At 36.6% G+C, this 18,677-nt stretch overlaps 1 protein-coding gene across 1 annotated transcript in view; it reads right to left on the bottom strand.

Annotated features, from left to right (window-relative positions):
• The window catches only part of kirrel3a (kirre like nephrin family adhesion molecule 3a), a 111,874-nt gene that overhangs the window by 21,408 nt on the left and 71,789 nt on the right, over positions 1-18,677 (bottom strand). Inside the window, exons 4-6 of the mRNA XM_043229260.1 lie at positions 11,534-11,691; positions 7,836-7,986; positions 944-1,049 (exon numbers count right to left, since the gene is read on the bottom strand). Of these exons, the coding sequence (XP_043085195.1) occupies positions 944-1,049; positions 7,836-7,986; positions 11,534-11,691 (415 nt within the window). The remainder of the gene's footprint in view (positions 1-943; positions 1,050-7,835; positions 7,987-11,533; positions 11,692-18,677) is intronic.

Below are 18,677 nucleotides of genomic sequence, written 5' to 3'. Positions count from 1 at the left end.
TGTTACAGTATGTGTGACAGCCTCTATCTATATGTTGATGACTTTTTCGTGAAATCAAAAAAAAAAAAAAATGTAAACAAACAGGTTCCTGAACAACAGGTTATGTCTGAAACAGTTCACAGGATGAAATGATCAAAAACAACTTGAACGTGATATTATATATATATATATATATATATATATATATATATATATATATATATATATATATATATATATATATATATATATAATTACTTATAATATATTAAAATTAAATGAAATGATTTAAAAGAATTATATAAATATTACATTGTTATAAGATAGTTTATTATGTAGTTATAGAAGAAGACTGTCAAGAAAAATGGTAATATTTTAAAACTACTGTTTTTTATTTTAATATATTTTCTAACATATTTATTCCTACAGTGTTCAGTGTCACATGATTCTTTAGAAATCATTCTAATATACTGATTATTAAATATATCTAATTTCTGTGTGAATATGTATCGAAACAGGTAAAATAGCAAAATAAAAATACTGGATCACAATTTAGCCTACTTATTATTTTTCATAAGCTAAGCTTTCACCACATTCTACTGCTACAACCAGAAAAGAGCCAGTGCCCACAACATGTTTTTTTTTTTAAACAAAGTAATGTAAAAGTAAAAGCATTCAGAAAAAACAGGAATTTTAAATGACTACATTAGCATTTTTGGGTAGTTTTAGAGCACAAGCTCTCAATCTGTCACATCATACCTCAGTTGCTATTTCCATAAGATCACGTGTTTAAGCAAAAACACATTAATTTATCATGCTGCTTTGCATGCATATGTGATGAACATGTGTTCGCATGTGAAATTCATGTGGTTTTTCTGTGAAGGCATCAGAATGAAAACATCGGGAGACTGAAAGAAAGAAAAGCAGTTTCTGTGTGTGTGTGTGTGTGTGTGTGAGCTCTCACCTGTAATGAGTGACAGGGGGATTCGCTTTAGCGGCACAGTGGAACTTGACCAGATTGCCTTCCAGAATAGGCTGCGGTTCCACAGAGAGGTTCACCAGTGGGAAATCTGGAGGAGCAGAGAGGGCCGGTCAACTTCATCTTTCTCGCAAAACGCTCATTAATAAACACTCGTCAGAAAGATTAATTGCGGATTAAAGAACAAACTAAAAATACTCTAGAAAGTGGGAATGGCTTGATTATTCTTTTTCTCGGTAATGGGAGCTACTTTGCATTAAGATTAATTGGCGCTGTAACTTGCCTTCTAATTGCTGAATTAGAATTTAAACAACTTTAAAATGAGCATGATTAAAGAGAGTATTCGGTGAAATGAACAAATAGATTGATTACGCGAATTAAACAAACAGCGGCCGAATTCGCATTAAGCCAAAGCGATATTTACCCCTAGACTTTTTATCGGGCCATTTCAGACGACAATTACATTTTATTTAGTTGAGTTTAATACGGTGCTGGAATTCTCGTTAAAAACTGACGCTTTCAATTAAAACAAAACAAAGTTTGAAATATGCTTGAAATTTATAGATTGGAGTTTGCTTCCATTCACTCCTTCCCACTTACACACACACACACACACCGAACCCGACAGACAGACAGGACTGACAGCAGATAGACAGGAAGTGACAGCGGACAGACAGGCGCTGACACTCTCAGACCCGAAGGAACTGTCTGTGAAAGCATGAATGTGCCGTGTGTTTGTTTGGACATAGGGCATGTTGGACATTAACTAGGCCAGCGGTAGAAACATCAGCGACATACCGACAAATCACAGCGATTCCAGACAGCAGTGCTTCCTCCTGCTGCGTTTCCCCCCAAAATCCTGAAACTTTAATATGGGAAAATCTTCTACAATCTGCCCCAGTCCTGTCAAAGCGCAGTGGACAGATCTGTCACCTCCCACAGGTCTGAATGTGATTAGAGGCCTCTGGAAAGCCCAGACACAGCGCTGGGTCTGATTTCTCATTAGCAGTCTGCTCCCGTCACTCGCCCAACGTATTTGTACCTAGGACAGATGTTTCATTCATAATGCCTTATGGCGCGGGACTAGTCATTTAAAACTAACCTGCAGCTTTTCTGCAAAGCACTGAAAGGAAGAAGCAGCAAATTCCTACGTATTAGAGAAACAATAACAGCAATACAGCCCGAGTGGTTAGCAAATGAAAAATGGACCGTTTGCACAAACTTCTTCCACCTTCTACTTATTACACCTCGGACGGTTCTGTTCAGTGCACCATGCAAGCTGCTCATGAGAATTCAGATTATTACTACTTTTAAGAGCTGTCAGTTGATTAAATCAATTGTGTTTTCTCTGCGCAACAATCCAAAATGTTATACTGTAATTTATTAAGATTGGATTCTGAAAAATCAATCAATGTATTTCCCCCCTAACCTCCAGTGTTCGTTCATCTTCTCATTCTCAGTGTTTTTTTTTTGTCATCACTGTAAAAAAATATGCTTTTTAAATCTTACAAGAAAACACTTTTGCAATCCTTTTTACTGTTCTTTAAAATATCACATCTAATTTTGTGTTACTTGCTGTTTATTTGTAATTATTTGATGAAATTTGTTTTAATAAAAAAATTTATTTCTATACCATTTCTTAATCAGTGTGCATTTTAGGTGTTACTGATAAATGTTTCGAATGCTTGCTCTTATTCCAGTCTTTTAAAATAGCTAAGTGTTATCAAGATTAAATGTATTATTATTAATTTATATTTATTACTGATATTTAATAAAATACATTTTTTTAAAAAAAAAATGTTATAAATATTTAAGTAATCTTAAATAACATTTAGAAAGCTTGAAGTAACGGATTTCACTGAAAACCATGTGGTGTATTACGGGCAGACTTGATTTTACCTTCAGACTGTCAGTGGGAGGATATCAAACATGTTTGATATTTTGTGCTAATTTAATAAAATATTTTGTTTCCATTTGTCTGACATTTTCTGGCAGTGTTCTTGCATGAATTTTTTGTGTTCAGAATGACTTGGAAATCTGGTCTTTACTGTATGATGCCCAGTTTTATCTGAATCCCTTTACAAAGCCAGCAAGCGCACGATCTTGTTCAGATTTTAAAAGTTGTGTTGTGTATTGCAGTCTTTAAAAAACAAATGAGGTATTTTGGCATGCACATGCAATTTACATGAAAGTGAATCTGTCAATTAAAAAAACACACTGTACAGTGTCAACAATTTAAATAGGAATAAATAAAGGTTCATTCTGATCTCATGCAATCATCTTGCTGTCACTCATTTTAAGTGGCGTTTAGAGCACATCTTACCAGCTGCGATATTTAAAAAAGAAACTACGTCACGAGGCTCAGTGCAATTAGTCCACATGAGAATCTCTGATAACATACAAGTCCTCAGATGGTACAGAATCAACACTGATTTGTGTTCATTCATTTTAAATGAAGTTTGCGCTGGACCGAGGAATCACTGGGATTTAGGGAGGTTTCTTGGGTTTCTGTAAATCTGAAAAAGAATCACGTGCAAATATGCATTCAAAAGGCCCGCATCTATTTTGGATGGAGGGCTCAAGGGGGGATGCAAGTGTTTCCTTGAGCTTGATAAAGCACCTCTTGTCAGTTTCCTTTGTGTGGAGTGAGTAGGTTCACCCGACAGGAGCTCACGAGAGGCCTCCAGACGCGCTTCCATGTGCACATGTGGTCATTAATTATTCCTAACAAACAGCATTGTTTCAAACCCACTCTTATTTACAAGGCAATTACTTTGAGAAGCGGAGAGCTGCTCTCCTGGGTTTTAATTCTTAAACGAACCAGTGCGCCGAGGCCCACGAGCTAACGGCGTGAAAGATCTTCCCGCCACGTTCGAGCAAAGGGTCAGACGGCATTATCGGCAGCACTTGCTGTGAAGAATATTAGCCGCCTTTACGATAAAGCCAAATCTCTTTCGAGTCGTAAAAGGGAGGAAAACCGAAAGAGGATAAAGTGAAGTGTGGACGCGGATTGATGTGGGCTTTGAGAACGCTTTTATGAAATATGAAACATGTTGTTTAATGGGGAAGTTTTAATTACTGAATGTGGTTCAGAGGCATTGATGACCTTTAAAGAGAGAACATGTGAATGGAAGAGAGTGTTGGAGATGTGAATGTCACCACGTTGCAGATTAATTTGTGCATCTATCCTATGAAGATTGGTTGAGTCCAGAGATCCTTATCAAATGGTGTTATGAGAAGAGGAACCACCAAGAAACTTCTCAAAATTTCCATTACTCACCATCGTCAAGTCATTTTTTTAAAAGTCCGCTTCCATGGAAATAATCAATGGAATCTAGAGTAGAACTCTCACAGGGTGTTAGACTAATTAAAAAGTAGCACCCATATAAATGAGGAACGATACGAACCCTTAACTCTGGCACACTGGAAGACCATCTGCTCAGGGCCAAACTGATTAAAGAAATACACAGAGAAAGAAATGGATTCACTGCTGAACAGATCAGCTAAAACCACTCTGAATTCACAAAGAGGACCTGGTAGGTTTATTCTGGTTTGATGCTGGTACAGCTGATTTCCTGAAGAATTCCATCTGCACATTTAGTCGTAATACCTGAGAGCATTTCTGGTGCCTGAAAGAACTCTTAGCTTTCAGTGAGTGATTAGAAATCTCACAAAATAATATTATGGGCAATCTCCATCATATTACTACCATTAATCTGTTAAATGACACATCTTAATTAACATTTAATAAAATATAACAATCTTTTAAAGATTAAATTACACATTTCTCACTCTTATATATATATTTTTTTACTTTTAACGTTAGCTCACTTTTTTGCCTTGAGTTAGATAATGGCAAAAATATATTTTCTGTTTGAATTAATAATCATTAGAGACGATACTGTTATATCAAAACTGTCTAGATATTATCCCGTTCACGTGACTATATGAAACGGTAGGTCTCCTGGGCAAAATAAATGTTTTTAAAACGTATTTGTTCTGGGCTATTACTCTTTGGCATATTATCTGTGAAACGGACTAAAACCAAAAGCATAATATGGCTGAATACCTACATCAAGTGTTTATGCGATCAGCTTGTGATCTGGTGTTTTCCGTATCTCAGGAAGGCTCTATTCACAGTAATAGACTTGTTTATCTCATGTGCTGTGAGTTTAGTGCGAGTTTGGGAATACAACAACCGCCATCAGTTATGCTTTGATTTCACATATTAAGATATAATTCACATTAAGAATAACATATCATAAAATTTTCTTCATTTGTGTTTTTTTCTTATCGCAATAAATATTGAATAAATTGTATTTTGTAACTACACACACACACACACACACACACACACACATATATATATATATTCTATGTCTCACTATGTTCCACATCTTTGTTGTTCAGAAGGACGACACAAGTGGTTTTAGAGCAATGGTTGTGATTCACAGCAGGGTCAGTAGATGAAGCTGTTTCTGATAAATAGGGCAGTGCCTTCACAGCCATGAGCTTATATATGATTAGGAGTACATGTTTTCAGTTTGGTATGATGAGAAGGGCCAGAGTATAACAGAAATGTGAAAAGCAACATGCCTATTTAGGTCAGTGGTGACTCATGTACCCACAGATCTGCCCTGTTTATTAGCAATACACTTTTTTCTAATCTAAACATTCTTACATTCCACTGATGAACTCTTGCAACTCTTTCACGTCGCTGTATTAGATCAGGCCAATGCAATTTATATCTGTTGTTGTTGGGCAATTACCTACAGAGACGTATAAATGGAAAAAACAGCATGCAGGATATAATGAAAGCATTTTCAGTAAATAATCTCTGTAAACAGTGGAAGATATATTTTGTCAGCTCTTCCAACTCTGCCATATAACACATTTCCTTCATGGCACCTCACTTAGCAGCTGTCTTTTATAAATATTGATGGCATGAAGCATCAGGAAAGCACCCCTGGTGCTGGTTGGAGCTTCCCATGGGCCGCTGTGGCCCAAAGGTTTTAACACCTCTCTGCTCTCAGTCATCACTTATTTACCCAGCACATGTTCTTCCAGTGTGTGGCCTACAGCTGGGTCTTCACTTCACTGAACTGCTTCCTCGTGTTAGACCTGCCACGTCTCAAACGCCAGGGCACACAGGCTCAGGTTAGACACTGCGTAAATTTTTCTGATCAAGATGGCTAAAGGGAAGTTCAAGTCTCCACGAATCGTAAGCTAAATGAATCTTGACAGCAGCAGTTAGCTCATTTGTGGCAATTTCACTTGCAAGTGCACTACCAGTTAAAAGCCTGGAATAAAAGATTTTAAAAATTATAGGATTTTTCAATAGATTTTTCAAAATGTCAAAAAAAAAAAATATATAATATATAATATTACCACAACTAAAAATAACATGTTTTAAAATTGTATTCATTATGCCAGTCTTCAATGTCACATGAACATGCCACATGATCAGAAATCATTATAAAATGCTCATTTGGAGTTTATCCTGAAAGATTTAGCTCTGATGAGTAATTTGAAACAGAAATAATTAATCACTTTACAGCATCCTTGCCTATTAAAATATATATTTTTTCATACTTACCCAAAACTTTTGAATGGAAGCGTACCACGGTTTCCACAAAAATAGTAAGCAACATTGTTAAGATTAAGGAATGTTTCTTGTGCAGCAAAACAACATATTAAAATGATTTCTGAAGGATCATGTGAACCTGAAGACTGGAGTAATCATCTGTATTAATAGCATTTTAAAATAACTAAAAATAGAATATGTTTCATTTTTCAAAATATTACCGCTTCCACTGTATTTTGAAGCCTTGGTGAACATAAGAGACAAATACATTAAGGAATATTATTTTTGCTAATGTAGGAGATTGGATATAAATGCAAACCTGAATGATTAATTAAGCAAAGGATTTGACTGGCCCCCACAGCAGTGACAACCTCAAAACTGACCAATCAGGGGTGTCTGTGCAATCCAGGGAGTAAAGAGGCTTACAGTAAAACTCTTCTATTGTTTTGCATGACAAAACGATTTGGGCCAAGTCTGGCAGAGCAAAAAAACACAAACGTTTTCCGTTTTACGCTTTCAATTCAGAATTTGAGCTCCATTGTGCTGAGGTGCATTCCTTCTGGGCAATAAAACAGACTTTACGGACTTGAAGAAAAGAGCTGTCAGAACTTGTGGATCTTTCAATATGATATATTTTCTGCTTTATTAGTCAGACTTAATATCTTTCAACACTTGAGAGAGCTGAAAAAAACGCCTTTGTTCCCTATGCATACATTGTCAGAAATATTTCATCAAAAGCTAATCTTCCTGCTGAATTAGTTAAGGCCTTTCATTTTAGCGCTTTCGAAAACACTTTTGACAGCGAAGCTTATGACTGCTATAAATAAAAATAAATGTAACGCCTGTATACAGAAGAAGGATCTTGTCGTGTTCAGTTCTTTTGACATTTAAAACTAACAATTAGCACTCGTGTCCACAATAACCAGCTTAAACCTTAGAAACGTCCCTGTATGCTGCATACAGACAAACTGTCACTTTCACAATTGCTTCTCCGAGACAAAAAACAAGGAAAAACAAAAATTGTGTCAAGCCTTGTGTGTCTGTGGAGCCGAGTACGACATGTGCTCAGACATCAGATCGCATGCATACACAACGGCTGTTTGGATAAAGAAAATAGGACAGCACATAGCGGATTTTCACATGTGAATAATTTATCCACACAGACAGGAAAACACAAGAAACGCTCAGAACAGAATGCAGGTCGCAGGATTTGGAAGAGAAACGTGAGCTTGAGCGTGTCTGCCGCTAATTGTGTTTGAACAGAAGCGCAGTCGAAGTGGAAGATTCACTCACGTTGGATGTCGATGGTGACCGTGGCTTCCTTGCCGTTGGGCGCCGCTTTGTTGGAAGCACGGCAGGTGATCTGTTGGCCGCTCTCGATGTTTGAGGCTGAGATGTGGAGCGTGCTGACCGTGCTTTCTCTTCTGCCGTCGCGCAACAGTGTCTGCGGGAACACACAAACGTCGTTAGCATCAAAATGTCATGGGGCAGCATTTTGCAGATGGTCAATTTTATTCACGGAAAAGAAGTTTAAAAAAAACAAGCTAAACAATTCAAGACGGCCTATCCTTGGGCTTCCTCTTGAGTGTAGGTCAAAAACAGATTGCGGACTCGCAATCAGCTTCTCTCTGTTGGAAGTCTCAGAGCTAACCATCTAGCCAACAACCCTTGAGTCTGGAGTGCCATATGAACATGAAATGTTTTCTTTGTTATCAGACTAGTTATCTTTCATTGGGCGTTACACACTTCATATGTCAGTCACAAAGCAGCTTATTCAGGGTGATATTACCTGCACTTTCGCGCTCTGGTATTCAAGCTATTGTAGAGGAACCGTGTTTATTGAGGAAAGATTATTAAAAAATTGGTACAGATATTTGAAGGATATTGACTTCATCTAAAACACCCGTCAGCCTCGCAGCTATAACAGATTGTCTCGCAGAATTAATCAAATAACGCAATAAAGAGTGTTCATAGTGGAGCTCGATTGCTGGAGAAAAATGAAAAATTCAAATCTCTTGTGCTTTTATCATCTGACATTTTTCTAAAAGGTAATTGTGTTATGATGAGACGAGGCTCTCCAGTCATTAGACATTCACTGTGTTCGGTTATAAATCAAGGTTTTAGGCGCAAAATCAAGTTAAACTTGATCCAAAATACAGACATTAGAATTTTTCACTGATTTGTGAGAGATGAGACATAGCATTCCCACACTTTTGCCTGGCATTCTTTGGAAAAACAACAACTTATCCACTTTTAAACAGATAAGTTGATATCTAAACTTTCTTTGCATTTCAACTGCTGTTCATTTTATCAGTAGACATCAACCACCTGTCAATCAATGTTTACGTAGATCAAAATATATATTCACATACGTAACTGTGATAATTATAAATGCCTCTCGAACACCGAATCAGCCTATTTAAATGATTTTTAAGGATCATATGACTCTGAAAACTGGATCAATGGTAATTGAATGGTAGGTTTTTTTTTTTTTTTACCAAACGTAGATATTACATTTTAAAACAAAAAAAACTGTCATTTTAAATTGTAAAATTTTACAATATTTCTAGTGCTGTTAAACAATTAATCATGATTAATTGCCTCCAAAATAAATGTTTTTGTTAACATATGTGTGTGTATTGTGTATATAAATAGTATAGTAAATAGTATATAAAAAGTATATATATATATTTATATTCATATAACGTGTATCATAAAATGTATAAATACATATAAAAATAAAATATAAATATATAAATATAAACAATTTTTCTCATATACATGTACATGTACATGTACATGTACATATATATATATATATATATATATATATATATATATATATATATATATATATATATACACAGTATATGCACAAATTATGTCTACAAAAATTTTTTTGGATGCAATAATCGACAGCACTAAATATTACACATTTTACTGCATTTTTGATCAAATAAATAAGAGAATTTTTCTAAATTTGACTGTAAGTAACTAAGCAAAGGGAATTTTAGATGATTTCCACTTATTTGAAGTACATCCTATAGCGACACTAAAATAACAAAACAGCGACTGTACACATTTCAAATACGTGTGTGATTAAATGCATTATGGATATTTTGTCAGTGCTGTTGATTTTCTGTCAGACTGTGGTGAAAATTCAATAGATGAAGCTGAAAATCAGTGGGAAACCATCCTGTGATCTCAATTCATCCTTAATCGTGTTGACACACTGAGTTGCGGCAAGGAAAAACACACATTTACTGTGAAAACTGAAGAAGCAGGAGGTTGAACCGGCACCTCCGATATATTTAACAGATTAATCCAAACTAATTCCTCTGTACATTCCTCTGTTCAGTTTTGCAGGCTGTTCTGTCCCAGCACTCAAGAATCAGCGTTTTATAAGACTCCTGTTTTCATTAAAACAACATCCAATATCCAGTTTACACTGGCATGATTTTTGAGACGGGAATAGTTTTGTTGTTATCCGTCTCATGGAGGCACTTGATTTCAGAAGGATTTAAGAGTCTCCCAAGTGTAGAACAGATTTGAAAGCAGAAAAAAAGAGGTAACCTGTCTAGCTTGCTTGTGTCTAAATTAGGTCTGGTTAATTAATGAAGGGACTCTCTCCGGTGGGTGCTGAGGGGTTCAGCTTACTCAAAATGAGCAGATTACGCTCTCCAATCATAGTACGAGCGGCCCTTTAAACACATTTCCTGCTCTCTCAATTTTCTCCCTAAAGCTGACAAACTGAGCAAATTGCTGAGGAACACATTCATAATGGAGTGCTGGAATGTCTTTCCATTATGACATATTTAAAGCAGTGCATTACAGCTTCACTTTGCCCCAAGGATTAAATTAAAAATTAGTCCTCACTTGTCATTAATTTGACAGAGCCGAGCGTTTCGAGGACACGCAGTCAGGCGGAGTGCAGAATTTCACAAGAGACACTTTTTTTGACGTGAAAGAGGGGTAATATTGAAAATATCAACTGTAGGCAAAAAAAATACTGTCAAACATACAGGCGGTGTCTCAAAACCTATGCAGTTATTCACCGAGACAGCATTTTCGAGTGTCGTAGAAGCGGCAGAATGTTCAAATTGAATTGAAATTATTTGGACAGCATTATTGGGGATCGTGTGCATGTATGTTTAAACACTCAAATATGTATTCTTGGTCATAGGCACATTCAAGTCAACCCTAATGTTTGAATGACAACTGAACCATGTTATTTTATGATAGGAGCGTTTGAACATTCAATATAAATCGGAAACATTTTATACAACATTTTAGGTCATTCATTTTGAAATGAATATTCGGTCCAGCATTTTTGGTTATTATATGCATGTTTGAAATGAATTAAAAAAACTATTTCAAAACTATTTTCTTATTGAGCAACAGATGCACAAACTGAATCTAAATCATTCAAAACAGCATTTTGGGCTTGATAGATGATTCAATTTGAAATTAAACACTTAAGATGCTTTTTGGGAAACGTTTGAACTCACAAATCTTTTGATCACTTGATCATTCAATTTGGAATGAAACAGTGTTTTGGCCATCACTGCCTGTTTGGATCTCATCATACTTTTAAAAAAGCTATTTTGGCCATCACATGTACATTTAGAACTGAGTCGAAACATTTGAGAAAAGCTTGTTGCATATCATATGAACATCTGGACTAAATCGAAAGATTGAGAAAGATATTTTAGGGGCAAGCATTCAACTGTTCAAAATTTCAGTTATTAAATTTGCAACCAAACACTCAATACAGCATTTTTGGGCATCAGTTAAGCATTTAAATGATCTAAAATGTTGAAAACAGCATTTTTTGTGTATAATAGCTTCATACAAAAACATTTTCGGGCATTACAGATGCATTTAATTGAACAATTGAACACGTTTATAATACCTAAAACTGATTTTGAGACACACCCCCCTGGATCCACCATGTTTCAGTAATAACTGTCAACATCAGGGATCTGCCGTACCTTGGTGTAAGCAGCACCGTTCAGCACCTCTCCGTTACGGATCCAGATGATGGAGGCGGCTGGTTTGGCGTTGTTGGCGTGGCAGGTGAGGTTTAGCGAGTCCCCCGCACGCAAGCTCACCACAGGAGCTCCGATTATCACAGGGTCATCAGGAGGAACTGGAAATAAAATCAGACAGAAGTTTATCCTCTTACTACACAAACAATGGCACATAGTGAAGGAGAGAGAGGGAAGAAAAAGGAAGGATGAGTCAAAAAACAGGTTTCTGAATAGCACTGATTGCAGTTCTCTTTTTAAACAGCTCTGATCAGCCTGCTTCTTACTCAGACTCAGGTAAATTATTGATTGGGCACTCAGCTCATTAGGGAGCATATCTGGGGCAAGTTTAAATCAAAGGCAACAAGCAGCTGCTACATCCTGAGTGCTCCAGAGAGAGCACTGGAAAAAAAAGAGAGGGCAGTAAGACGTGAGAGGAGCAGGGACTATTTGAAGGTGCCAGAACGGGCCGACTGGGGGGTGGTTGTTGTTGTTGGGGGACGTCCCAGAGATGCTGACTTCATTAAGAGCGAAGCTGAGACCCCATTACTCATATCTTACTGATTAGACTTCTGCCAGCTTTTACTCTTGCCGAGATTTCTGGCCAATCAGACGGCACTCACAAGTTTGAGCAACTGGGTACTTCAAGACGCCTTGGTAACAGCGAAGTTTAGGGTGCAAAGGGGACGTTTTGACCATGTTTCTTCATGAAATTAAAGTCTCTGAAGGAGGACGCCGGACATCTTCTCTTTAGATCTTTCCGTGTAGCACATCAGACCGTGGAGACTTGTCCCTTGCGCTATGCGGCGATCTCAGAGCACGGAGTCCTGTGTGATTTGTTAGCTGGTGTTTCTTCCCTGGAACCAATCAAGTCTCCCTCCGGCTTGAAAAAATCATACGGTTCTCAGAACGAATGAATAGTTTTTCCCTTCTGCCTGCGTGTATAAAGGCCACAGCCACATCTAGTTGTCAGCATGGTTTGGAGAGAGAGAAAAATAGAGAGAGTGGGAGAGATTAGAGAAAGAGAGAGATAAAGAAGGAATGAGGAAAAATGAAAAGTAGAAAACTGATTTGGTCTGTCGTGATGGAAAAGTAAATCTGTTTAACTGCGCAGCCACACAGGCAGCTCTGATATTATAAATAGGTATCAAAATTATGTAAACAAAAATCATATGCTCTATATAATAGATGTGAATTTCTGTTTAAAAGTTTGGGGTCAGTCAAAATATTTTTATCCGACATGATAGATAGATAGATAGATAAATAGATAGATAGATAGATAAATAGATAGATATATAGATAAACAGACAGATAGATAAACAGACAGATAGATATGCAAATGAGTAATAGTAAAAGTGGTGCTTGTTCACTAAAACAGTCATAGAAACATGAAATGAAACCCTATTGCTGCATTTAAATTAGCGTCAGATAATTCAAAGTACTTCCATCTACTCAGAATCCACTCTCATTTCCAGGAGCAATTAAAGTCAGTGTCATATTCCTTTCCCCATCTGGACATCAAAGCCATCCTTAACGGCTTGTTTTAACGCCTAAGTGCTTTGCCTGTTTAGAGCAAACTCATTCGTTTATTTTTTTTTTTTTACAAACATAGCTTACAATTGCATGCTGGGATTGTTTTCCGGGACTGATAGACCAGAGGCTAAGTGTATGCAAATGAGCACAACAGTTAAGTCAATCAGTCTGTCTGCTCAAGTTTCAGTTATTGATGGGGTTGAATTGGAGAGTGAGAGAGAGCTGGCACTGCAGCCCAACATTCAAGTCCCAGAATTCCAGAAAGCTAAGTGCCAATATATTATGGTGTGAATTCACACACTGCCATTTCCAAGCAGCTTTGGATGGCATCCCGTGACTCTTCATGTGGCAGGGATCCCAGATGGTTCATGCTCTCCTTGCTAGCGCCAGAGACTGGAGTAACCATGTTAAACCTTCTTGTGACCGCTATGTTTGCAAATATGCCCTGGTGCGACGCTTCCAAGCCTGTGCCTTAACGCAGCCAATCATCTTCTTTGTGTTGAGCCGGTCAACACGATGGATTAATCATCCTGCCGTAATTGCTGTTCAGAGTGGGGAGAAACTCTCACACGGAGCCTAACGAACAGCCAGGACCGAATTACTTCTGTCTCTGCCCTCTTGATACACCGGGCCCTTGAGACACCTCGAGTCATTCAGCATGTGGAAGGAGAAAAATGGAGCAATTTCATTTTGGAAACAAGAGAGAAGGGGCATTCTGGGAAATGTGACCTATTTTATAATGTACCTGGATTTGGTCTTACATCTGGAGATGTCTCTCTCTCCCTTTTCTCATTCCCTCTCTTCGTCTTTCTCTCGCAGGAATTGGTAGCACGGTGGATTAATCACTTTCATCCTGAGTTCAGTTGTTGTACCACACAGCGGCATACAGCCTTTAGCAATTATCCCTCCTTTTTTGTTTTTATTTTTTCAGGTGTATTAACTAAAAATACTCATGGAGGTTCGCCATAAAAGCCCTTTAAACAGGAGCAGATGTGATCTTGTTACCAGGACACAAACATTTATTTGAATAAAAGCATTTGCTGAAAAATATTTCTCTGTGTTGTTTGAAATTGTGTTCATGTTGAACAGATAATGATGGCATGGTGTTTCACCTTTTGAAAGTTCCTACTGAAGGCCAGTTTGTTAACAAAGGGGCCACTTAGTTTCAAATGTACTCTAGAAATCCAATTAAAATCGAATAAACAAGGTGAAATAACATTTGAAAAAGTTGAAATGTTAACACAAGGGCGGGACTATTTTTAACACAATTAATGAAAACTGCATGAAGCACTATCCAACCTTGAACTGCACATTCAGCAACATTATCGGTACACTTTTTTGTCACTTTTGTGCAGTAATGTTGACTAAACAGCACAATGCCCAAACGGCCTTGCGGCACTGAACTATCTGTTTGTTTTGTAATAGAAATCATTGTCTTACATTCTCCCGTCAGCTTATCAACGCGAGAGCATCCGACCGACCTTGGGCCTGTTTTCAATTGCAAACAGTTTGCTCTGTTTGAGGGAAACAGCCTCAAGTCAGACTTTTAAGATACACTGTTTTGTTTGTTCACTAACATTTGTAGGAAAAAAAGCTCTCCAGGTCTCAGCAGATGCTGATATGTTTCTTTCAATACCAAAAGCTCTGGCCAATGCATCAGATAATTGACGATCATTAAGATCTTCTTAATTTCATTTAACACCATAATTGTCATTTTACATTAATGTATTATATAAAGACAGGCTGTCATGTTTTGAGCTAAATCTATTGAGGAGGCGATAAATATTAAAAGTTCAATTACGCTTTAGGTTCAGCGTGTTTGCTTTTTGGTTATGACATGAATAGCGAGTATAAATAAATAAATAGATGTCAGCTTGATGAGCTTTAACTACAGGGTGCCATTATTGACACAAGAGCTGAATTGAGAGCAAATGATTTATCCCACTCCTTCTGCTCGAGTTCCCTTAAAAGCTTCTCTGGGAGGGAAGGCATGTCACTGAGACGTCTGATGCGCAGAAACAAGAGTAATCTTGGAAGGATGTCCCCCCAAAAAACAGCACAGCATCTACGGAGATGACGCGCATGGACAAGCGGCCCCCACTAGAGAGCCCTTTGGCCTGAGCAGGCCAGTGAACAGCAGCGCTCCGTTCTAATCAGACCTCTGTCTCGTGCTCCACATGCCCTGTGGGATCTCTACAGTACAGGAGGAGCTTGTCATGGAGCAGTTTTTCCATACCTATTACTATTTATAATCTATCAATGTGATCTCAATTGCACATGTATTTGTATAGTTTACATCTGGATAGACATCTATAATCTATCAATCAACATTTTAAGGGTTGCTCCAGGGTTGCTTAATTTAGTCATTAACCACTCATGTTCTACTAAACTAGTAAATGCTTTGTTTAACTTTGGAACGCAATTTAAAATATTTTGAAGGCTTGTGACTGTCCCATTGAACACTGTCAAGGCACAGAGAAGTAAGAGAAACACTGTCACAATACTCTGCCATCAGTGGTTCAACCGTAATATGAGAATACTTTTTGTATGAAGGAAAACAAAAAGAATGATTTTATTTAAAAAAATTTGTCACCGTAGTGCCATTTTGAAGAGTATCATTGCACACAAATAGCGCACACTCTTCTGTGTCAGCTGCGATCCAAGAATACATCTTCTACGTGTATTTACACTTTGATTTGAATGAAAACAGTGCATCTTTGTTTCGTGGCTGACACAGAACAGTGTGTGCTTTTTTCGTGCAGTGATACTTTTTAAAGTGGTGCTATGGAGACGGTACAGTGCTTAAAGACTTTTTTTTACTATTTTGATGATGTGTTTTATACATTTCTATACCTTGACAGTGTTATTTACTTGGGAGTCAATGGGACAGTCACAAGACTGCTGGTTTTCGTGCAAAATATCTTTGTATTCCAAAGGATGTACAAAGCTTTCACGGGTTTAGAACGACGAGGGGGTGAGTGATTAATGACAAATTTTCATTTTGGGGTGGAGTAACCTTTTAATTCTTGAATATGTAATTTCAGAGATATAGTTAACATGTTTAATATTACTGTTCAAAGGTTATTAAATACAAGATGAATTATAAGATGAATTATATTGATCAAAATTGATGTTTCAAAACATTTGCATTTTAAGTAAATTATATTCTTTTGAACTTCCACAAAAATGGCAAGCAGAACTGTTTTCAGCACAGCTGATAAAATAAGAAATTTTCTTGAGCAGCAAATCAGCCTATTAGAATGATTTCTGAAGAATAGAGAAATGAAGCTGAAAATTTGGTTTTGATCACAAAAATAGACTACATTTTAAATATATTAAAATGAGTAAGATATTAAATAAATAACATTCATAAAGACCATTAATCAATAATGTATGACCATTCATGAGCAATGTACTGAATAAATGAATCATTCATAAAAGATTTGAAGCAATCTCTGTTCGAATGCATGATTCAGTGACACATTCAAAAAAGACAGTTATTTGTTTTTTTCTAGAATGTATTCGGTTTTTTTGAATGAATCATGTGAGTAAATGGTTCAAATGAATCACAGTAGAGTCACCTGTCACCACCTACTAGTGTAATGATGCAATCTGCAGAAAGAAGTCGCTGAAAAAACCCCACGATATAAAATGAGTAATAGAAATAATCTAACGTCTCATTCTGGAACAAAGCTCAGCCATCCACAGACCAGAGCCATGCCACAGCTGTAGCGGCCATTACATTTTTATACCATTTTGTAGCTGAAACAGTAGAGCAATACCAAGATCGTGGGTTTTATTCAGTTATAAAATGTGAACCCTACATGAATACAAGTCGCTTTGGACAAACATGTCTGCCATATATTTAAATATAAAATAGACAGTTTAATTTACTTAACCAAAACACATTGTAATTCGCTCTTGGCATCATGCAAGTTAATTTTAGACACTGCATATATCTCAGCTGAAGTTTTGCACCTATGTCACATTAGTGAGAATTTTTATTCTGCCGTGACACAGTAGCATGATGTACCTGTCTGTGAATTCATTTCTCCGAGATGCAGATGTTGCTGCATGCCTGCTGCCTATTCAACAAAGTGTGACGTTCGAAATGAGGACCAGCTGTTGCAAACTTCAATCCATTTTTAAAAATCCATAACTAACTGCACTTGCAGAGTTGACTGAGACTGAGGTGATAATTCTTGCATTTAAAACTAAGACGACTATATAGTGAGAAGGAAAAAAAGAAAACTAAAAAAAAAAGAAGAAAAAAACAGGGAACAATGGCATTTGGCTGTTATTCGGGTAGAGACCTGTATCTGTGAACTCTACATTTTCAATTTCATCACAGCATTGTTTGCTTTGCTGCGATGTGCCTTTTTGCAGCCAATGCTGGTGCTGACATTAACATGAGGAGACCGGGAACGTATTTGGACAGGGCTGGGTGAGTTAGCTTGCTGCGAAAGGGTGAGAAATCCATAAAAAAAGGAAAAGACAACAGGACATCTTTTCAGTGTCTTTCCATTCTAGTTTTCTGAGAATCGGTGATGATCCCTGACTGGTGTCTTATCCACGAAGAGGAGGAACTGAACAGTCTCTTTGCTTTGAAAGACTACAAGTAATTGCCGTCTCCTCTCATTAGGACTGATGTTTGTCTCCCTCTGGGACGGGTTAACATGGCTTGTTCAACACGCTCTTAAGGCAAGGGATATCATCTTGTACAAAGCTTTAATCCACTAGCTTTTCCTACTTCTAGTCTGAGAAGTTCACATGTAGACCTAATTAATGTGACATGACTGCACAATTAGATTTAAAATGAGTATTGTGGCTTTTAGCGCATCTGCACTATTGTTGAAAGAGTTTGGGTTTGGGTAGGTGTTTTAAAAACAAATGTCTCTGTTGCGAATGTTATCAAGGTTGCATTTATTAAAATGCAGCGAAAAAAACTGTATTATTTGTAAATATAAATACAAATTGAAAATAATTCAATGTATAAAAATTTTAATATATTTTAATAAATTATAATGTATTTTAAAAGTGTAATGTATTCCTTTGATGCTGATTTGCTGCTCAAAAAAATCAAACAAACATGTGCTGCTTATTTTTTTGTGAAAAAAATAGCTTTTCATCAATATCAATACATATGTTCAATATAAATAAAAAATGTAAAAGTAAAGAATTAATTTTTTTTCAATGATAAAATCAGTTATTTTTTTCAAAAATATTTGTATTATCATATTCTTATTGTTTTATTGTTTTTTTAATCTAATCGAAATAACCCAACTGCAGTTTGATTAAGATTAAATGGAATGCACAATAAAAAAAAATAATAAAGCAAAAAAGATTTTAACAATCTTTAAAAACTGTAAAAAACTCAGTTATCTGTTTTTGCTACTCTTCATTTGTTCTTGTATTGAATTAGGGTTTACAAATCAAAATAAAAACAAAAAGCAGGCAATAATTTATGCCATTGGATTAAATAAAATAACTTGCTTTAACTATGCTTTAATTAGTTTTACATTTTACAAATTTATGTAATGTTTCCTGCATACATATTGTGCTAAATATGTTGCGG

Source organism: Puntigrus tetrazona, unplaced genomic scaffold (assembly GCF_018831695.1).
Source record: "Puntigrus tetrazona isolate hp1 unplaced genomic scaffold, ASM1883169v1 S000000002, whole genome shotgun sequence".
NCBI classification, from domain to species: domain Eukaryota; kingdom Metazoa; phylum Chordata; class Actinopteri; order Cypriniformes; family Cyprinidae; genus Puntigrus; species Puntigrus tetrazona.
Note: the sequence above shows the minus strand (reverse complement) of the source record. Positions and strands in the feature narration are given on the sequence as shown.